At 47.0% G+C, this 23,438-nt stretch overlaps 1 protein-coding gene and 1 long non-coding RNA gene across 2 annotated transcripts in view; both read left to right on the forward strand.

The window, feature by feature from the left end:
* The first annotated feature begins 74 nt into the window (after window positions 1-74).
* On the forward strand, window positions 75-8,693 carry LOC143784683 (uncharacterized). Its single transcript, XR_013217870.1, has 3 exons — window positions 75-185; window positions 2,589-2,791; window positions 8,186-8,693. It is a non-coding gene; the product is annotated as an uncharacterized LOC143784683 (long non-coding RNA).
* Window positions 8,694-11,609: 2,916 nt separating this feature from the next.
* SBK1 (SH3 domain binding kinase 1) overlaps window positions 11,610-23,438 on the forward strand; it is a 61,501-nt gene continuing 49,672 nt past the window's right edge. Inside the window, exon 1 of the mRNA XM_077274579.1 lies at window positions 11,610-12,231. Within this exon, the coding sequence (XP_077130694.1) occupies window positions 12,170-12,231 (62 nt within the window). The 5' untranslated portion in view covers window positions 11,610-12,169. The remainder of the gene's footprint in view (window positions 12,232-23,438) is intronic.

Here is a 23,438-nt window from a genome sequence, read left to right on the forward strand (position 1 = left end):
GGCGGCCATATTGGTAGGGGAATGTCGCATCTTAGCTGCTGGAGCCGACCAATGGCAGCAGAGACAGAGAAAGTTCGGAACTGAAATGGCCATGTCACGTGACGTGTAGTTGTGCTCTTCTAGCCGCCATGTTGGTTGAGGAACAGATGCAATTGGGGACTTGACAGCTTTGCATAGACAGTTATGTTAGTAAAGCGTTGTCTGATAGAATGGCGGCAAATGTAAAACGTGGTCATATCCTGATTCCTGTGTATTAGGAGGAGGACGGGGCCGTGTCCTGATTCCTGTGTATTAGGAGGAGGACGGGGCCGTGTCCTGATCGCTGTGTATTAGGAGGAGGACGGGGCCGTGTCCTGATGGCTGTGTATTAGGAGGAGGACGGGGCCGTGTCCTGATCCCTGTGTATTAGGAGGAGGACGGGGCCGTGTCCTGATCCCTGCGTATTAGGAGGAGGACGGGGCCGTGTCCTGATCCCTGTGTATTAGGAGGAGGACGGGGCCGTATCCTGATGGCTGTGTATTAGGAGGAGGACGGGGCCGTGTCCTGATCCCTGTGTATTAGGAGGAGGACGGGGCCGTGTCCTGATGGCTGTGTATTAGGAGGAGGATGGGGCCGTGTCCTGATGGCTGTGTATTAGGAGGAGGACGGGGCCGTGTCCTGATCCCTGTGTATTAGGAGGAGGACGGGGCCGTGTCCTGATGGCTGTGTATTAGGAGGAGGATGGGGCCGTGTCCTGATCCCTGCGTATTAGGAGGAGGACGGGGCCGTGTCCTGATCCCTGCGTATTAGGAGGAGGACGGGTCCGTGTCCTGATCCCTGCGTATTAGGAGGAGGACGGGGCCGTGTCCTGATCCCTGCGTATTAGGAGGAGGACGGGGCCGTGTCCTGATCCCTGCGTATTAGGAGGAGGACGGGGCCGTGTCCCGATCCCTGCGTATTAGGAGGAGGACGGGGCCGTGTCCCGATCCCTGCGTATTAGGAGGAGGACGGGGCCGTGTCCCGATCCCTGCGTATTAGGAGGAGGACGGGGCCGTGTCCCGATCCCTGCGTATTAGGAGGAGGACGGGGCCGTGTCCCGATCCCTGCATATTAGGAGGAGGACGGGGCCGTGTCCCGATCCCTGCGTATTAGGAGGAGGACGGGGCCGTGTCCCGATCCCTGCGTATTAGGAGGAGGACGGGGCCGTGTCCCGATCCCTGCGTATTAGGAGGAGGACGGGGCCGTGTCCCGATCCCTGCGTATTAGGAGGAGGACGGGGCCGTGTCCCGATCCCTGCGTATTAGGAGGAGGACGGGGCCGTGTCCCGATCCCTGCGTATTAGGAGGAGGACGGGGCCGTGTCCCGATCCCTGCGTATTAGGAGGAGGACGGGGCCGTGTCCCGATCCCTGCGTATTAGGAGGAGGACGGGGCCGTGTCCCGATCCCTGCGTATTAGGAGGAGGACGGGGCCGTGTCCCGATCCCTGCGTATTAGGAGGAGGACGGGGCCCTGTCCCGATCCCTGCGTATTAGGAGGAGGACGGGGCCCTGTCCCGATCCCTGCGTATTAGGAGGAGGACGGGGCCCTGTCCCGATCCCTGCGTATTAGGAGGAGGACGGGGCCCTGTGCCGATCCCTGCGTATTAGGAGGAGGACGGGGCCCTGTCCCGATCCCTGCGTATTAGGAGGAGGACGGGGCCCTGTCCCGATCCCTGCGTATTAGGAGGAGGACGGGGCCCTGTCCCGATCCCTGCGTATTAGGAGGAGGACGGGGCCGTGTCCCGATCCCTGCGTATTAGGAGGAGGACGGGGCCCTGTCCCGATCCCTGCGTATTAGGAGGAGGACGGGGCCCTGTCCTGATCCCTGCGTATTAGGAGGAGGACGGGGCCCTGTCCTGATCCCTGCGTATTAGGAGGAGGACGGGGCCCTGTCCTGATCCCTGTGTATTAGGAGGAGGACGGGGCCCTGTCCTGATCCCTGTGTATTAGGAGGAGGACGGGTCCGGGTCCTGATCCCTGTGTATTAGGAGGAGGACGGGGCCGTGTCCTGATCCCTGTGTATTAGGAGGAGGACGGGGCCCTGTTTTGATCCCTGTGTATTAGGAGGAGGACGGGGCCCTGTCCTGATCCCTGTGTATTAGGAGGAGGACGGGGCCGTGTCCTGATCCCTGTGTATTAGGAGGAGGACGGGGCCGTGTCCTGATCCCTGTGTATTAGGAGGAGGACGGGGCCCTGTCCTGATCCCTGTGTATTAGGAGGAGGACGGGGCCGTGTCCTGATGTTACAGATGTGTTTTCTGACACCCGTGTATTAGGGCGGCTGTGTGTAATCGGGGCCCGGGCTGATTTCTGTGACTACACGAGAGGTTTCAGCTGTGCTTCTTCAGCTATGTGACATTCTTGCAGTGTCCTGGGGGGACTGTCATGTTACATCTTGCTCTTGCACCGTTCTCCCTCCATGATTTGCACTCGCACAGAAGCCTCCTGCGAGGGGGGAAACAAATAATATCGAGTATATCAATGTTTGTTTGTGACGTCTCCGTCAGTGCGGTAATATATGTGTCTTACCCACATTACTGGGCACTAACACTTCTATGTCTGATCATTACAGGAGTGCCACGCGCTGCCACTGTGCAAGCGGCAAGATCTCGCCCTAAGGAACATCTCCGAATACTTCCTCTCGACTTGTAGTAACCTGTCACGTTAGGTGTCAGTTTTACTTTGTGCACATAACGGGCTATGCTTACCTGTGAAGACCCTGCGCTTATACTGGCTATCAAATTACAGACCCAGGGTGGTCCTACCAGAAAAAAAGTGAGGCTCCCCTTAGGAAAGAGAGATATAACATTTATTTATTTATTTTTTTTTAAGAAACAGCGCCACTCTCATCCATGGGTTGTGCCAGGTATTACCGTTTTTTTTACTTGAATATTTTGCTGCAATAACAAATGCAGCCTGCAGTCAAAAATGGCGCTGTTTTGGGGAAAAGAGCCATCTCATATTTCAGATTTTTGACAAATGCTGTTTTTGATGACGCAAGAATCTTACAAGGATATACCGGTGATTGAAAGTATTGTAGCACATGTGAGCAACCACAGCGCCACCCAAATGGGTCGCACGCCTTTGTTGTGGAGGTGACGTCTCAGCGGTGAAATCCCCGAACATCGACCTCTTTTTCACCAATCCGAGGCCACGTTCAGTCCTCCTCACAATCGCCAGAATGGATGGGTGATGACAGCTGCTAGGCCTGTTTGTAATGTAGAAACAAAATGGAGGCGTTACCCATAGCAACCACATAAGTCTCATTTATATCTGTTTCTGGTTTGGGCAAGAAGGGTTATAGAAGGGGCATGGCCTGAAAAAGGGATTAAAAATAAGTCTTGGTTATTTGTTCTGAAGAAATTGAAAGGTTCAGCTACGCATAAATGCGATTAACAAGCTGTGAGCCTCCATTTTGGATCTCGGTGATTACCACTAATCGCCAAAATGGAGACCCTGTGTCCCCTCGGTTATATGAAGCGTTGGTCACGCGCACGATTTTTAGGATGGTGGGTCTTGGTGTCGCAGTTATGGAAATATTGCAGAGTAATAACTTATAGGAAATTTGTGAGGTGCCTGAGTGACTTGCCCTGCGATGTCTCCATTTTATGGAGAGTTGGCACGAATGCCATTCAGGGGTGTAAGAAAGCATGGTTACCCTCCTTTCCTGACAGACATCTTGTTGGTTGTCACCTAGCTTTGCCACAAACGTAGAACTGGGCCTTTATACCATCAGATTAGAGGTGGTTGCTATGGGCGACGCCGCCATTACAGAGAGGCCTGACTGGATTTTTATAGCAAACATTCGCCTTTCTTTAGAATTATTGGATTTGGAGGAGCGTCACAGATCAGGTGTATGGGCCGGAGCGGCAGCCATGAGCAGTCTCCGGTGGGACAGCAGAGTTACTCGCAGACAGTATTGATTATCTCGTGACTCCTCAGTCCTTCATGGCCTATATATAGCCGTACATATCCTTGTACACAGAGGAGGGGAGGAGGTCTGACCTCTAACTCCCCCATCATCCTCCCGCCAGCTTCCTGCTAATGGATTGGATTGCCTTTTATTACATTAATGTCTACCACATACACCACAGTCGATCAGTGTGAATGACCTCATATCTACAGTATTGGTACAAAATATTTTTCTTAGAAACGTGGCTGGGGATTATGGACGTCCGTCATAAATAGAAAAACCAAGCAGGAAGGAGTTGGATTTATAAGAACAACATGGAGAAGTTGGCTTTAGTGGCCAATGGCGTTGCAGTTCTCATTTCAAAAAGGGCATCTCAGAAATGAAAGCTGTAATCTGATTGGTCGGTACAGTGGTCATGTCTCCTCCTGTCATCTTAAGGGTTGTAGTGGTGATGTACTATAAATACTATGGTAGGGTTGCATTATGTCGGTGTCCAAAAGGTCTTATTAAAGTCTTGTGATGATTGGGGGCCCTCTTAGAACTTTTGCTTTGGGGTCTACAAGTTTCAAATTAGTTAATTATCCGCATCCAATAATGTAGGAAGATGCAGTTTTGAATTTATAGGATAGTGGTCAGGTAATGTTGGAGGCTTTCGTCTTCTGTGTATACCATTTAATCAGGTTGTATTATTTGTGGTAATGTTGTGCTTTATGTATAGAAGATAATAGAATTGTATACTGATTATAATAAATTGTCTGGCCATATTGGGGGTTATAGTATTGAACGCTGGTGGGTGTGGACCCACTGCGACACAGGACGGACTTACCCTGGAGGGGCCTAAGTGGCTGCCTGGTGTTCACTAGCGCCTCTGATGGTGTGGATAGGCTTGGGCCTTAGGATAGCCACCAGATGCCACTCCAGGGAGGTGTCCAGGCCTGTAGCAGCTGACCCACGAGTCAGAGCAAGGTATGCGAGTTACAGAGGGGCGAGGCAGAAGCGTAGTCCGAGTCTGGGGTTGGGGCAGGCAACACAGGTTCAAGATACAAAGCTGAGGTCAGGAGCGAAGAGAACGGACAAGTCAAGAAGACAAACAGGGTCAGTAACGGGAGGTATAAACAAGCTTAGGCAAAGGTGTGGAGGGCGACGCTGCCTAATATAGCACCTGGTGGATGGTGATTGGCTGGGAAATACAAACCCTGCAGGGTTAGATTCCTGCAAGATTTGGCCGTACCATCCTATAGTCATGTGCAGACATAAGGGATATGCAGCAGAGTTGGAAGTGCTGCATAGACTCAGCACGGCGGCTAGGCAGAGTTGTGAATGCAGTAAGTAGCACAGCGGCAGGGACACATTAGAGTTTCCGCCGTGACATGGTGTTCTTTGTGTAGAGTATAATGCTTCCTCCTCCACTTATGAGCCACTTCTTTTCCTCCCCCTGACTCCTGAAGTCATCATTCACTGTGAAAAACTGCTAAAATCAGTCTTGCTGAAGATGATACAAAGGACTCATTCACTGAGGTATCAGATTACAGCAGGACACAGCATGGTTAAATTCCTGCAGTATCTGGCTGTTCCCTTTTAGCGATGTAGAGACATCAGAGATTTGCAGAAGAGTTGGAAGTGCTGCATGGATTCAGTGTGGCTTCCAGGCAGAGTGGCGAACGCAATAAGTAGCATGGTGATGGGAAACGCATGTAAGTTAACGCCGTGACAGTACTCCACCCTTTTTCGGCCAGTCCGACAGAACCTCTTCTCAAAAATGGCAGGGGCGCAGATGTTTTTGGCAGCCTCCCCAGAACTCTCTGCACAGCTAAAGTCCTCTACTTCAAACACAACTGACGGAACCACAGGGACAGGAGATACCGACAGAGGCAGACGGCACTCAATAGGCTTGTTACTGGAGGACTTGCCTATGCCCATATGGCTGACCAGCTTGGATTCGGTTTCCCCACAGACTTCTCCTCCTCCTAGCTGATGGAACAAAAGTTTTAATAAGAGGAATGTCACTTTGAATGACAGAAGCCGCTTGCCCAACCCTAGGTGGTTAAGAGATATGTTCTGGTTCCTACTCTGAATTAGTCATATCGAAGGATAGAGACAAGATGAAGTTGCCGCGGAACTGGAATCCAGATGAGCAGCCGCATGGTTGGACTTCTGCCAGGACAGGGTAACTTTGGTTTCCAGTTTTTGAGAGCAATCTGTTACCTAGGGTCAACTCTCTGACTAACCCTAGAAGCTGGGGTTCTCCGGGCTTCATTGGGTACAATATCTTAGATGTTGCTCTTGTGCTGAGAGTTTGGCTCACTCTACTTGCATCGGCTTTATAGCAGGAGGTGGCGCTTGCGACAACAAGGAGTACTGAAAGGTTGGCACCAACCTGGGAGGTTCCCCAAAAAAGAGAAGATACTTGAGCCTGTTCCAGAGCTTTCCCTTGGAAACGGAGATCAATCCAAGTAGCGAGGTGTATAAGGGCATCCAGGGAGGATGGTATAGATCTATGTCGGCCAATTCAGCCTTAACGCGACTGCGCTGAGCCTGGCAGAAGGTCGCCACCAGGGCCTCTATTCTAGGCCATCTCCGCTTTCTGTGTGCGGACGTGTAAGACATACTGAGACACGGCATCCGTGACCTGTCTTAGAGTCAGCGGGGACAAGGTGTGGTGCGGCCAGGTTCCTCAAATACTGCCCAGAATATTTCCCAGTGTCACGAGTCTCGGGACCGCCATGTTCTCAAATGGGGTTCGTGCAAGCCGGGGTTCGTCCAGACAGCTGAGAGACCACAAACGCAATTGTGGTCTGGTTCGAAGGGAAAAGATGAGAGAGTGAAGTGGATCTGGCACTGGTTTATGAAGCTTTCCTTGGAGTCTCCAAGTGGAAGCTGAAAGGGGTTGTCCACTACTAGGACAACCCCTTCTTGATCAAAATGTTTGGCCCTGATAAAATAATAAAGTCTTTACTCCCCTCCCGTGCCTGCGCGGTTTCCGTAGTGTCGGCACTTCTCTCCCCGGGGCTCTCGTGCTGTGTTGTAAAACTTTATTTTCACTTAAAAATTTGATTTAATGAAAACTGTTGCCTTGTTTGGCTTTTACAGTTCATTTGTTTCCCTGCACATTCAACTTTGTTGTGGTTTGTGGCTATAAATCAGCTGAGATGAGCTGGAAAAAGTCAAATAAAAGTTCCAAATTTCGTGTCAGAAAGAGCTCACTGATAGAATCTCAGGTAACTCATTCTGCAGCCAGCAATAGACAGTGCAGCACAGAAGGCAGACTGGACATTTTTTCATGCATGCATTTAAGTAAAAAGAAAAAAAAAAAAATATATATTATGTTCAAATGTGGGGAACCCCTCTAAACTAGAGGTGGGACCTTTTATGCATCGGAGTACCTTTTTACTAAGGTAATCCGTATAAAAAAGGCAACAAGTAATGAACAGGTACAAGTTGATTAATCTGTCTACATTATGGCAATTAGCTCTAAATGAATATGAATTGATTTTCTCATCCAGGAAAATAAAAACCCAAAGATAAACTGATTAATAATTCACATTATCAATGGAAAGTGCATCATCCTAGTAACCTCCTCTGGTGACAGGAGCCTGGAAAATGCCAGTACTTTTAACCCTTTACCTCCAGTGGATAACTTGAACTTGTGGGCCCCAATGTAAAATCGCCAACATGGCCCCCAACTATTGCTGGTCTATTCATAGAGTCCTTTTTGGGCCCCCATAGCATCTGGGTATAACAACAACCCCTGTATTCACTATATAGCTATGTCTCTATTCACTTTTTAGAGAGGTCGATTGAAAACCAAACCTTTACCATGGACTCTTAAAGGAGTTGCTGATTTAGTGAAGCCATATCAAATTAGGGATGGTTCTTCTTTAAAAAGGCGAGGGACGCTCAGTTCTCGTGTCCATTAATTAGCCGCTGAAAAAGTGGCTTCCTGGAGCAATTCTCCTCTCTGTCCATGCATTCCACAGACAGTCCATACATTTAATTGGGACAAGGTGTAATACCTTATTTGGCCAGTGGTGTCACTGCAGGGATATTGAAATCACGACCGGTCGCTGTAGTCATTTACATAATCTATAGGATCGGACCCACATGAAATTTAAAGGGGTTTTTGTGAAATTAAAATATATCACCCAAAAAGTGACGTTTTCAGCAGCAGAAAAATGTGGGTCAAAAGTTTCGACACTGCCCTGCTTTGTAATATTATCTCTGTTAACTACTTCCTGACATTAACCTTTTTTTCACAGAACATTCACACATCCTGACATTGCTTCTGTCTTATTATTATTATTAGTATCTGGGATATCTATTGCAAGTCATTGTTACACCATGTGACCGCTGCAGTCAATCAGTGGCTACTGATCAGCTGCAGCCTTTCAGCATTCCGTCAGAGCAGACGTCTGAATGTCCTGTGATAATGGAAGAAGGGAATTGATAGGAACAGAAAAAAGACTTGTTTACAAACAGAATATATAAACTATCTATCTACCAACAAAAGAAATAAGCAGCACTGTATGAACTGATGGATCCACAGACACCGATGAGCAAAAGGATAACAATGTTGTGAACTTCTGACTTTCAGGCCCCATATCTCATCATCCACTTCTTCTAATGTGAGACTGCCGTCATTTTATAGACCATCATCTTGGCTATGTCACACATACATTTGACTTATTACTATTTACCATGTGATTAGTTATGTAGATTCTTGTCATGTCGCTGCATTGTTACTGTTTTGCTCCAAAAAAAAAATAATTTTTAGTATTTTGTTAATCTACCTTTGGCTTTTTTTTACAGAAAAAGTTCTCCTTTGGTCTCATCTGACGGGAGCCCTTCTTCCACATGCTCACTGTATCCCTAAGGCTATGTTCACAAGTTGCGTTTTTGCAGCGTTTTTTTTTTGCAGCTTTTTTTTTATGCAAATTTTCAGCTTCACACACCTTGGTTTTAGTTTCCTGACTGATATGGAAAACTGCTGTGTTTTTTAAAACTGAATCCTGTCATTTCTTCAGCATACAGTGGGGCAAAAAAGTATTTAGTCAGTCAGCAATAGTGCAAGTTCCACCACTTAAAAAGATGAGAGGCGTCTGTAATTTACATCATAGGTAGACCTCAACTATGGGAGACAAACTGAGAAAAAAAAATCCAGAAAATCACATTGTCTGTTTTTTTATCATTTTATTTGCATTTTATGGTGGAAAATAAGTATTTGGTCAGAAACAAAATTTCATCTCAATACTTTGTAATATATCCTTTGTTGGCAATGACAGAGGTCAAACGTTTTCTGTAAGTCTTCACAAGGTTGCCACACACTGTTGTTGGTATTTTGGCCCATTCCTCCATGCAGATCTCCTCTAGAGCAGTGATGTTTTTGGCTTTTCGCTTGGCAACACGGACTTTCAACTCCCTCCAAAGGTTTTCTATAGGGTTGAGATCTGGAGACTGGCTAGGCCACTCCAGGACCTTGAAATGCTTCTTACGAAGCCACTCCTTCGTTGCCCTGGCGGTGTGCTTTGGATCATTGTCATGTTGAAAGACCCAGCCACGTTTCATCTTCAATGCCCTTGCTGATAGAAGGAGGTTTGCACTCAAAATCTCACGATACATGGCCCCATTCATTCTTTCATGTACCCGTATCAGTCGTCCTGGCCCCTTTGTGGAGAAACAGCCCCAAAGCATGATGTTTCCACCACCATGCTTTACAGTAGGTATGGTGTTTGATGGATGCAACTCAGTATTCTTTTTCCTCCAAACACGACAAGTTGTGTTTCTACCAAACAGTTCCAGTTTGGTTTCATCAGACCATAGGACCATTCTCCCAAAACTCCTCTGGATCATCCAAATGCTCTCTAGCAAACTTCAGACGGGCCCGGACATGTACTGGCTTAAGCAGTGGGACACGTCTGGCACTGCAGGATCTGAGTCCATGGTGGCGTAGTGTGTTACTTATGGTAGGCCTTGTTACATTGGTCCCAGCTCTCTGCAGTTCATTCACTAGGTCCCCCCGCGTGGTTCTGGGATTTTTGCTCACCGTTCTTGTGATCATTCTGACCCCACGGGGTGGGATTTTGCGTGGAGCCCCAGATCGAGGGAGATTATCAGTGGTCTTGTATGTCTTCCATTTTCTAATTATTGCTCCCACTGTTAATTTCTTCACTCCAAGCTGGTTGGCTATTGCAGATTCAGTCTTCCCAGCCTGGTGCAGGGCTACAATTTTGTTTCTGGTGTCCTTTGACAGCTCTTTGGTCTTCACCATAGTGGAGTTTGGAGTCAGACTGTTTGAGGGTGTGCACAGGTGTCTTTTTATACTGATAACAAGTTTAAACAGGTGCCATTACTACAGGTAATGAGTGGAGGAAAGAGGAGACTCTTAAAGAAGAAGTTACAGGTCTGTGAGAGCCAGAAATCTTGATTGTTTGTTTCTGACCAAATACTTATTTTCCACCATAAAATGCAAATAAAATGACAAAAAAAACAGACAATGTGATTTTCTGGATTTTTTTTTCTCAGTTTGTCTCCCATAGTTGAGGTCTAACTATGATGTAAATTACAGACGCCTCTCATCTTTTTAAGTGGTGGAACTTGCACTATTGCTGAATGACTAAATACTTTTTTGCCCCACTGTATTTGCAGCGTTTCCTCGCCTATAGGAAACGATGGGTAAGTGCAAGAATGCAGGCATCAGTTTTTACTGTGTTTTTGGTGCAAAAAAAGCTAACAACCTAAGGAAGTTAGATCAGGCTTTTTTGGGCCACTAAACTTTATCAACATGCACAAGAGACAGCTTAAACTTTGCATTAAAAAAACGCATCAAAAATTCAATGTGTGAACGTAGCCTTACGTGGCGTTTCGGAAATAGCAAACATCTTAAGGATTTCTTTCAAAAATGTCTTTCTTCTTGCCACTCTTCCATAAAGGCCAGATTTGTGGAGTCTACGACTAATATTTGTCCTGTTAACAGATTCACCCTCCTGAGCTGTGGATCTCTGCAGCTCCTCCACACTGACCATGGGCCTCTTGGCTGCTTCTCTAATTAGTGTTCTCCTTGCTTGGATGTCAGTTTAGGTGGACAGCCATGTCTTGGTAGGTTTACAGTTGTGTCGTACTCCCTCCATTTTTGGCTGATGGATTGAGCAGTGCTCCTTGAGAAGTTCAGAGCTTGGGCTATTTTTTTATAACCTAACCCGGCTTTACTTTTCTCCACAACTTTATCCTGGACCTGTCTGGTGAGCTCCTTGGTTTTCATGATGTTCTTTGATCCCCAATGTTCTCAATAAACCTCTGAGACCTTCACAGAACGACTGTAGTTATACTGAGAATGCATTACCCCCAGGAGGACTCAATGTACTAATTATGTGCGTTCTGGGGGCAATTGGTCACTCAGGATATTATTTAGGGGGGCTGAATACAAATGCACAACACAATTTTCAGATTTATGTTTTTAAAATAATTAGAAACCATATATTTTCTTTTCTATTTCACAAATAATCTATCCTTCCCTCCATCCCGTTCGTGATTAGTGGCACACTGCAGGTCCCCAGCGTACGGCGGTATGTATCCGCGCTGTCGCTGTGACGGATTACAAAGGGTTACCCTGGCAGAATTGGTAGCATGAGCTATTTATACCAGGCTGTGTCTGTTACCGCCGGCAGGCTGCTCGCACACCCCTCTGTGTGTGTACACAAGTGTGTGCGTGGCGGTGTGATGGCAGCTCTCTCCGCAGCTTGGGTCAAATCTGCCACATGCAGCCCCGGTCCTGGGGGACTAAGACACAAATTGCGAGATGAAAGCCCCTAGGACATCCAGTCATCAGCACAGGCTTCATTCACAGGACGCCTCCTGCAGAGCATCCATCCCTTTCGTTCTGCAGAGCATCAATCAATTAAACCTGCCTGTTTCCATCATTGTCATCGTCTAAGGAGACCCATTAGAGGAGATCTGCCTCTTTAACGCCTGCAGAGCATCGCTCCATAAACTCCTTCAGCCATCGACTATTGCTTTTCTCTGGTCATCTCGCGAAAGAAGAGACTAAGAAAGTCATCGTATCCTCGTACTCCAGGCTGCCTGATAGGAGTCGTACTCCGTCCTCAAGACTTTCTATGTCCTTCTCATTTTTCTTGCAGACTTGGCATCTTGTGCCCTGGTAGGTGCCAGAGAAACTCTAAAGAGTCGACACCAGGTGTGCCAACCCCAGCCCGGGGATCCTTCATGTTGTCTCACCCAGCCGGCTCATGGAGTCCTTCTGCTTCATCTGCTTCCATCGGAAAGCTCTGCAGCAGCTGCCAAGCACAAGGTGAGAGTGGGCATTGCATGGTATAAGTACCCGGGCTGGTAAGGTGTGCCAGGCGACACAAGGTCACTTTACATGGCATGAGCAATGTATGGCGGAAAGATGAAAATATTCTTCTTTTACAGTTTTTTTTGCCATCGCTAACCTATAAGCTAATTCCTTTTATTACCCTATTTCACGTGGGCAGTGCCAGTTCCTTAATTCTGCCCACACCTGACTGATTGCGGAATTTGGTAAAGTTTTATTACGGTGCCAACCTAATTTTATATGAGTCCATACAATATCTTAGCACCCCCAGACATAGAGTGCCAGCCTCATATACAGTTTATAGCGGTGACCCTCCATACTGAGCGCTGCTGTGTGTGATCCCGGGGATTGGTGAGCAAACAATCAAGGTTCCTATTGGATGACCGCAAGCAGAGATCTTGGAAAAAAAAAAAACATGAGACACTGATACTTAAAAAGTATAACTTATTACACATTATCTAGAGAACGTGTAATATCTCTTTAAAAAATGTATGCTAATGGAGAGAGCAATGAATTCTGGGTCCTGGATGATTTTCTCTCCATAACGTGTGATGGTTTGATTTAATTAATATAAGTTTTTCCCGTTTTTAGCCTGGAGTGTGATAACTTTCGCCTCTCTGTCATGGCCTTAGGGGTCGAATGTCTTTTATTACAAATGTCAGATGTTATTCATTTTTGGGTGCGCTACCAAGGCACGAGACATCCTAAAAATACTGTCTTCCCAGACTTGTTCCCTCTCCTCCTGCCGCCTTCTTGTTTTCATTCCTCTCACCTGGAGATTCTTGTTCTCTTACCCTAAAAATATCTTCTGTGCTGGCAGGCGCCCTCCCTCCTGTCACATCAGGTGCTCGTCCTCTCGCCCCTCTTCACATACACTGTCATGGGCACATAGACCGAGCGTCGCCCCCAGAAGTAATCTCCCACCGTCCGTCACCACGGGTGGATATTGTTATAAATCGGAAGGAGCAAATGCTGAAAAGAGAGAAAGGAACAGAGAAGAGTAAGAAGCGTCGCACCCGCCATGGCAGCCGAAACGTGACGCCATCCGCACCTCTGTACATAACCTGTCTGGGGGGCCGGGGGCACGTGAGAAAGTGCTGATCACCGAGCTGGGATTTATCTGTTCTTCCCATAACTCATCCCAATAGCAAAACCACCCAGCTTCTGCCCTGAGATGGCTGATAACAGAGAACAAAAGACTGTCTATATCTATTATCTATCCATTATATATCTATATTATCTATCATCTATCATTATCTATCTATTATTTATCTATATATCATCTATCTATTATCTATCTATTATATATCTATCATTATCTATCATCTATCTGTCATCTATGTATTATTTATCTATCTATCTAGATGCATCTGCCTTTCTCATTACGTTACACCAGTTTTCCTGAGTGATTTCTTAGTCCTTTCTTTCCCAATACCTATGACATGTTCGTAGCAGAAGTGTTTGGGGGTTTCAGGTCATATTTTGTTCCACTACCTGCAACTGTCAGGAAATGCTGGGAGTTGTAGTTTTGCTAGTGAACCACAGGGTAAACTAGCATCCCACTCTTCTGTATGTTGGGTAGTAGTAGATGTACCCGTACACATGTGGGGTAGTAGTAGATGTACCCGTACACATGTGGGGTAGTAGTAGATGTACCCGTACACATGTGGAGTAGTAGTAGATGTACCCGTATACATGTGGAGTAGTAGTAGATGTACCCGTACACATGTGGGGTAGTAGTAGATGTACCCGTACACAAGTGGAGTAGTAGTAGATGTACCTGTACACATGTGGGGTAGTAGTAGATGTACCCGTACACATGTGGAGTAGTAGTACATGTACCCGTACACAAGTGGAGTAGTAGTAGATGTACCTGTACACATGTGGGGTAGTAGTAGATGTACCCGTACACATGTGGAGTAGTAGTACATGTACCCGTACACACGTGGAGTAGTAGTACATGTACCCGTACACACGTGGAGTAGTAGTACATGTACCCGTACACAAGTGGAGTAGTAGTACATGTACCCGTACACATGTGGGGTAGTAGTACATGTACCCGTACACATGTGGGGTAGTAGTACATGTACCCATACACATGTGGGGTAGTAGTAGATGTACCCGCACACATGTGGGGTAGTAGTAGATGTACCCGCACACATGTGGGGTAGTAGTAGATGTACCCGTACACATGTGGGGTAGTAGTAGATGTACCCGTACACATGTGGGGTAGTAGTAGATGTACCCGTACACATGTGGGGTAGTAGTACATGTACCCGTAACACATACACATCAGTGTAACATGTATTATTTGTATCTCTGGCCGTCTCACACTCCCATCATCTTTTGTCCACTTTCCTTTCCCATCTCGGCGCTCCGTGCCCGTCCCTCCTGCAGTAATTACACTTCTGAGAAGGTCTGCGGCCATTGCTTTACCTTCCTGATGGATTTGTGTGGTTACAAAGAGACGTCCAGACCTGCCGGCAGTACCACTAATTCTAACACAAATATCCAGACCGCGGGCCCAGATCTGGGAGATTTCAATCCATATAACATTAACTACAGCTGAGGCCAGCAGGGATTTTATATTGGGTTACTGCTGACGTCGGAGGGTTAAACGTTCACCTCAGATTAATGGAAACCATGCACGCTAATAAAAAGGAAATCAATTCTGGGTGCCTGTGAGTCCTGGGTGCCTGTGAGCCCTGGGTGCCTGTGAGCCCTGGGTGCCTGTGAGCCCTGGGTGCCTGTGAGCCCTGTGTGCCTGTGAGCCCTGGGTGCCTGTGAGTCCTGGGTGCCTGTGAGCCCTGGGTGCCTGTGAGCCCTGGGTGCCTGTGAGTCCTGGGTGCCTGTGAGTCCTGGGTGTCTGTGAGCCCTGGGTGCCTGTGAGCCCTGGGTGCCTGTGAGCCCTGGGTGCCTGTGAGCCCTGTGTGCCTGTGAGCCCTGGGTGCCTGTGAGCCCTGGGTGCCTGTGAGTCCTGGGTGCCTGTGAGCCCTGGGTGCCTGTGAGCCCTGTGTGCCTGTGAGCCCTGTGTGCCTGTGAGCCCTGGGAGTCCTGGGTGCCTGGGAGTCCTGGGTGAGTCCTGGGTGCCTGTGAGTCCTGGGTGCCTGTGAGTCCTGGGTGCCTGTGAGTCCTGGGTGCCTGTGAGTCCTGGGTGCCTGTGAGTCCTGGGTGCCTGTGAGTCCTGGGTGCCTGTGAGCCCTGTGTGCCTGTGAGCCCTGGGTGCCTGGGAGTCCTGGGTGCCTGTGAGTCCTGGGTGAGTCCTGGGTGCGTCCTGGGTGCCTGTGAGTCCTGGGTGCCTGTGAGTCCTGGGTGCCTGTGAGTCCTGTGTGCCTGTGAGCCCTGTGTGCCTGTGAGCCCTGTGTGCCTGTGAGCCCTGTGTGCCTGTGAGCCCTGTGTGCCTGTGAGCCCTGTGTGCCTGTGAGCCCTGTGTGCCTGTGAGCCCTGGGTGCCTGTGAGCCCTGGGTGCCTGTGAGCCCTGGGTGCCTGTGAGTCCTGGGTGTCTGTGAGTCCTGGGTGCCTGTGAGTCCTGGGTGTCTGTGAGCCCTGGGTGCCTGTGAGTCCTGGGTGTCTGTGAGTCCTGGGTGCCTGTGAGTCCTGGGTGCCTGTGAGCCCTGGGTGCCTGTGAGTCCTGGGTGCGTGTGAGCCCTGGGTGCCTGTGAGCCCTGGGTGCGTGTGAGTCCTGGGTGCCTATTACCATATGCATGTGGCTGGTTTGTGTGTATGGGGGGCTTCTAGGGTCTATATTATCAAGCACCCATGTACACTGGTGCCTCTGTAGGACTCCTTATACTGTCCTAGAAGAAATGCAATATGGCGCCCCTTCACTAAAGCTATAATCAGTGTTATCTGCCATCGCTAATCATTTGTTCAGACCCCCACAGATCATGAAAAGAAAGGGGTTGCAGCGCTGTGTCCCCTTCATCACTTTTTCCTGGAAAGCGATGCCTCCAGCCATACAGCTGCGCAGAGACACTGGAGCAGCGCTGCGGCCCCTTCATTCTCAGGATCGGCGGGGGCCCCGGACGTCAGGACACGGCTGTTTTATAGAACTGTTGTCTGCTGGATAATTGCTATAAAATCAGTATGTTCAGTACATGCTGTGCCATTCCACCAAATATACCCTACTGAGCATGTCCTCCAAAAGTTGTATAATGTCTCGCCCCAGGTTTTTCCGTTCTCTGGAAAGTTGGGTGACCACCAGTATGAAAGGTCAATTTCATGCAATTTAGGGTCAATTTAAAACCGGACCCCCATGATTATGAGGTCCCATGCAAATGGGTTTCGGAAATTGTGTCTGCAATACCCTGACCCTAAAATGTAGCCTTATAACTCTTTACTATCATCTTACAGGTTACCCCATCACTTTATGTTCTTTAGGGGTCACCAAGCTTGAGAATGAAAGGACCACAATGCCGGGGGAGTTCTGTATCCTCTTCGGTTTTTTCGGTCACCCACTTTGCGGGGAACTGCAGCACAGCTACATGGAAATGAATGGGGACATGCAGAACTAAATCAGCATTGCAACCCCTTTATTCTCAGGATTAATGGGACCCCCAGAGGTCAGACCCCCACCGATCATTGCGTCATAGCACGTCCTTGCAATATACCAACACCTTTTTAAAGCGCAGCATGCACTATATCCTATTGATCACAGATGGGATATTCATCCTTTAGGACCTTGGTAAAAATAAAAAAAATCAGCATTTTAGAGAACTAGACCCCTCCATTTAGTATTTTTTGGCAGCTCTGCCTCTGCTGTAACAGAGAGTTTTCTCATCTCTCTGTTGTTGTACTTCCCTAGGACAAGCAGTAGAGGGCGTCGTGGCATAGGGAGATAGCCATGAGCAGGCTTCTCCTCCAGGTCATGTTCTTGACATTGGCTCACATGCACGACTTTGAAGTTGACCCGATTATTCCTGGCGCTTCATACTTGTAGGTTAAATACCCAGTTTGCAGTAATCATGATCAGACCTCAAAATTAGCTTTTAAAGGAGGGAATCCTGCCGAATCTAACCGATCCTACAAGGTCCCGGTGCTCCGCCGACATCATGGAAGGGGGAGCACAATTCTAATAGGATTAGTGCGTTTTTACCCACAAAACAAAATGATTATTTTTCTATAATTTCTGGCGTAAATTATAGTAAATTTGTTGCCGCAATTTTTTTTTTTTTTATCTGCAGGAAAAGCGCAAAAAAAGTTGCAAACTTCTGTGCAAAAATATTTTGGCAAAAAATTTCAATTTTCTTTTACACCAGGAAAATAGTGTAAAAGCCTTTAGTAGATTCCCCCTGATTTTTTTTTTTTTACATTAATCATCCATGGTCTTTGCTAATTCCTCGTGGACACGGCCGGGAGGTCAGTGTGCTACGTGTGAGATTAAGGCTCAGCCGTGCAGTCAGGATTATTTTCTCAGACTGCGGCAGACAGGACGTAATATGTCAGCATTAAGTCATCAGTCAGCCACCGGCGCTGGATGTCTGTCTGGGGTGCGACCTTTCCAGTAATGTGACATCACCTAGATCTGCGGCCAGCCCTATAAACCCTGTATGGCTTTCTGACCGATGTAACCGTAGAAGGTCGCGTAAAGTCGCTCGACCCCGTTGACTTGACCCTATGAGCGGCTGATAATTGTGGCCTTACAGCTGGAGGTTTGCAGGCCGCGCTCGCCATGTTCAATCAGCCTGCAGACAACGGCCATAATCCGGGCCGCAGAACGTCCCCGTCTCCCTATACGATCCCACAGCTGTGGGTTTTAATCCCATGGTGTCTTCATCAGCTGAGAACTTGTCGCTGGCTTTATTAGACTCCGAACAAACCGCCATGCAAAGTAGGCGAGAGGAGCTATCCGTGGTGCTGAAGTCAGAACCTGGTCTTCTCACCATTTGTAGTGCTTTGGAACCTATTGTTCCCTGTTATCAGGCATTGTCGGCAGGGGAACAGCTGAGAGATCAGCAACATTAGCTAAACAATACCCCCCATCCCCATCAGCCTTGTCCCCTCACATCAGTTCTTGGGCACTCCACCTATGTTGGAGACCCTCAGATCAGCTTGTAGAGTCTGTGGTCTCCTAGATTAGTTCTCAGAGCTCGACATACATTTATGGTCTCCTGCATGAGCTCTTAGGTTCCTCCATTTAGCGGTGGTCCCTTAGACTGGAGCTGATGACCCCTATTCAGCTCTGGTCCCTATGACCAACTCCTGAGGTCCCTCCATTCATCTGTGGTCCCTACGATCAACTCCCAGGTCCCTTCTATTTATCTGTGGCCCTTCTAATCAGCTCCTAGGGACTACTATCATTTATCTTGGGGTCCCTCAAGTCAACAATGAGAGCCTCGTAATCCAGCTAGGATGCACAAATAAGTTCCTAATGCCTCCTTAATCAGTTATGGTCCCCCATCTAATTTCCTTAGGACACCCCTATTCAGCTGTGGTCCCAAAGATCACCTCCCAGGGCCCCTATATTCAACCTTGGTCCTTCAGACCAGCTCCTGGGGACCTAACTCCTTTTATCTTGGATCTCTTGACCCTCATATTCACTTCTGCCCCACAATCAGCTGTGGACCCTCATATTACCTCCTGCCCCACAATCAGCTGTGGACCCTCATATTACCTCCTGCCACACATTCAGCTGTGGACCCTCATATTACCTCCTGCCACACATTCAGCTGTTTACTTTCATATTCCCTTGTCCCCATCTTCAGCTGTGGACCCTCATATTCGCTCACTTCTGCCCCATAATCAGCTGTAGACCCTCATATTATCTCCTGCCCCATAATCAGCTGTGGACCCTCATATTATCTCCTGCCCCACAATCAGCTGTGGACCCTCATATTACCTCCTGCCCCACAATCAGCTGTGGACCCTCATATTACCTCCTGCCCCACAATCAGCTGTGGACCCTCATATTACCTCCTGCCCCACAATCAGCTGTGGACCCTCATATTATCTCCTGCCCCATAATCAGCTGTGGACCCTCATATTATCTCCTGCCCCACAATCAGCTGTGGACCCTCATATTACCTCCTGCCCCACAATCAGCTGTGGACCCTCATATTACCTCCTGCCCCACAATCAGCTGTGGACCCTCATATTACCTACTGCCCCATCTTCAGCTGTAGACCCTCATATTCGCTCACTCCTGCCCCATAATCAGCTGTAGACCCTCATATTCACTTCTGCCCCACAATCAGCTGTGGACCCTCATATTATCTCCTGCCCCATAATCAGCTGTTTACCCTCATATTCCCTTGTCCCCATCTTCAGCTGTGGACCCTCATATTCACTTCTGCCCCATAATCAGCTGTGGACCCTCATATTACCTCCTGCCCCACAATCAGCTGTGGACCCTCATATTATCTCCTGCCCCATAATCAGCTGTGGACCCTCATATTATCTCCTGCCCCACAATCAGCTGTGGACCCTCATATTACCTCCTGCCCCATCTTCAGCTGTGGACCCTCATATTCACTTCTGCCCCATAATCAGCTGTGGACCCTCAGATTAGTTCTTGCCCCACATACAGCTGTGGACCCCGTATTCAGCTGTGGACCCCCGTATTAGCTCCTGCCTCCTTTCCTTGCACTGTGGTCCCCCAGGTCCGGTCCTAGTGGTCCCCGTGCCTACGAGCCCATATCTGGTGTCCTGTAGGACCACTCGCTCTGACGGCGGCGCCCTGCCATACAAGTTGGGTTTAGTCATGGTTAGTCGGCCTGCGCTAATTACCCCCCGCGTTATTACTATCCTCATTATCATCTTTATTTGTAGAAAACATTACAGCAATCTAATGGCATTACTGTTTATGATGGCGTTAAAATGGAAATATGGTGCCTGGGGCCGGCAGCTGCCAGCTTCACTCCTGGCCAAAAAAAAAAAGAAATAAAGAAAAAATATGGAAAAAAAATCCTCCTATTGTTTCATAGCGGAGCCTGCGTGCGGGATAATTGTCTGATAATTGTGAAATCGGAGAAGACTTTGGAATATTGCATCTGGCTGAGATGTCCAGAGCCGCCGCCGCCTGTCCGTCATCTCCCCCTCCCCGGAATAATGCGTTCCCGGAAGAAAGAAAACTTCATCGTATCATTGGGAAAAATCAATGTCTTCCATTCCAAACCTCTTAGCGTTTCCCAGAAATCAGTGACCTTTCTCTTCCCGGCCATGGAAACTACGGGGTTAATGGCTCCTAGGAGGGATAGATGTTTCTTCTCCGCCATAACCAGATGTAGCCCTGAGCTGCGGAATATGTTGGCGCTATATAAATAAAATTATTATTATTATTAGCCCAAAGCAGCGGAATAATCCCCCATAATGTCATACATTGTATGAGAATGTCCCTTATATGCTAAGTAACTCCCCTATATATATCGGTAGGAGGCCCACAAAAGTTAGCCTAAATCCAACCCGCGATCGAAATTCTGCATCTAATAATATTTTTCTTGCCTTTTTTTTTTTCACATGGAATTTTTTTGATCTTCCTGCGGTCACCACCAGAGGGAGCTCAGGAGCTTACTGCGTACAGTTTTATTATTGAGTTCAATGTATGCAGTAAGCTCCCCCTAGTGGTGACTGCAGGTAGCAAGGATTTTATCATTTCAGCGCTTGGTCTACGCAGGAGATTTGGAACTTTGTATCGGAAAGCCTTCAAATGCTATAAGGATGGTTATTTATAGTATGGGGTTAGAAAGATGTACGTCATCCAGAAAGAAAAAGTATCCGCCAGAGACCGATATTCCATATTATTCAGCGCTCATAGAGATAAAACTCCTGGGAAATCATTCCAGATTGCTGAGCTGAACGTTGTCTTCTCTGAAAGCCTTGGGCTACCGGGGGGCATTCAAGCCTGTTATAAAGAATTGCACAATCACCGCCTGGTATTTCTGGGGCTTTCCTTACAGTATACCGTATCTGGGCACTTTAGATTTCTTCCATAAATTCCAGAAAAAAAAAAAAAGTTCTATTATGGACCAGAAAGAAATCACTGACCTCGCGGACCGAGCAAACTGCAGGTATGGCTCCTCTCAGTCATAAAAACCGCCATGTTGCATCAATAATGTTGACCGCAGGGCAGGTTCTAGGTGGCAAACTGCTCCATTGCTCAATCCACGGAGACAGTTTTACTGGTGTCCGGTGGTATTTGTGAATCGAGTTCAGAACTATATGGCAGCATTATTAAAAGAAGGATTTATTTATTTTGGATTTCAACACTGTATATTTATTGAGCACTATATGGCGGCATTATGTGTTCTACATATGATAGTATTATCGAGACTGTATAGTGAATACGTGAACTGTATATAGCAGTATTATTTTGGCACTATGTGGTGCTATTATTTGGGTTATTCAGTGGAATTATGTGGGCTGCGTATGGAAGTATTATTTTGATACTATATGGTGGTATTATACGGGCTCTATTTGACAGTCTCAGCATGATACTGTATGGGGATTATGTGGGCTGCATATGGCAGTATTATTTTGGCACTATATGGTAATATGTTAGTGATATATGGCAATATTGTGCCGGTACTATATGGCGGTATTATATGGGCTATATATACCCGTATTATCATGGCACTATATGGCGGTTTTATGTGGGCTTATAGATCACAGTGCTATCTTAGCACCAAGTTTGCATTATTTAATGGTGAAAGGTGGTATTATTTGTATTATTAAGTAGGGAACTATATGGCAGTACTATGAAAAGTGGTATTTTAATACTGTATTTCAGTTGAGCACTGTGTGGCAGCATTATCTGGGTTATATGCGGCAGTTTTATCTTGGCACTGTATGGTGATGGGATATTATTTTGGCACTATATGGTGTATTTTCTGTCAGTATTATCCTGGAACTATATTACGGTATTAGACAATGTATTTTAGTATTATTTTGATACAATATGATTGTATTATGTTGGCTGTATATGGCTGTATGATCTTGGCACTATATGGATAGTATTATATAGGTTGTAAAAAGCAGTATGAATATTAGTACTATAAAGTGGTATTATGTGTGCTGTACTGTATAAGGTATCAACCACTGAGGACTCTCAATTCTAAGTACTGTATATGGCAATATTATCCTGCAACTATACGGTAGTATTATGTGGCCTGTATGCGGTAATACTATCATGACTTGGCACTTCATGGTGCTATATGGCTGTATTATCGTAGCACCATATGGTGGCATTATGTGGCCTTATATAAAAAGTATTATTTTGACACTATTATGTGGGCTGTATATGACAGTATTATCTTAACACCATATGGTGGCATTATGTGGCCTTATATAAAAAGTATTATTTTAACACTGTGATATTATGTGGGCTGTATATGACAGTATTATCTTAGCACTATATGGTGGTATTATGTGGGCTATAAGAGGTAGTATTATCTTTAGTTAGAGTGGAAAGCTGCTATATTGAGAGTCTTTTAATCTGGAGGACCCAGTGTCTCTTACATGGACATTCTAATGAATGGTGTAATTCCTCTTTTCTCCTGCGGGGGAGCTGCAGAGAAAGCAAACACTTACTGCTCGGCTCCACGGCCGATCAGTAGTGATCATTCTAATATAAAGGCAGCGTCCAAGGCTAGAAACACCCTAAATGCCTCAGAATCCGAGCAGAACATGTTCTCTTTAATCTTCAGGATGATCTGTGCGTTATACGCACAATTTGATCACGTAAATAATTAAACATTTCCGTTTTCAAAATTTCTTCTGCTTTTCCAAATCAAATGTTATGCGCTGAATCGATCAATAAGGGGATATCGATCGATGGAATAATAATTAATTTCATTGCTTAGTCACAATATGAGAGAGTGAGGAGAATGGAAATGCAGCGATGCGGATTTTTATAAAACTGTATTCACGGCGAACCCTAAGAATTGCAGATGTTCGTTTTCCAATTTAGCATGCCGTTAAAAAAGCTATAATTGAAGGTGCATTCTTTTTTTATCCCATAGGTTAAACATTTTATGACGATTATTTTGCTAATATATCTTTATCATGGTTGGGGCTCTGTTTTCCTGATACAGAGCACCAAATCCTCTGTATAGATATGGATCTAAAAGATAACATGTTGACTACCTGCAGCCACCACCAGAGGGAGCTCACTGCGCATTGTGAATACACTGAGCATAGTATGCAGTGAGCTCCTAAGCTCCCTCTAGTGGCACACTTAGTGTAGCATT

The sequence above is a fragment of the Ranitomeya variabilis genome, chromosome 7, assembly GCF_051348905.1.
Source record: "Ranitomeya variabilis isolate aRanVar5 chromosome 7, aRanVar5.hap1, whole genome shotgun sequence".
NCBI classification, from domain to species: domain Eukaryota; kingdom Metazoa; phylum Chordata; class Amphibia; order Anura; family Dendrobatidae; genus Ranitomeya; species Ranitomeya variabilis.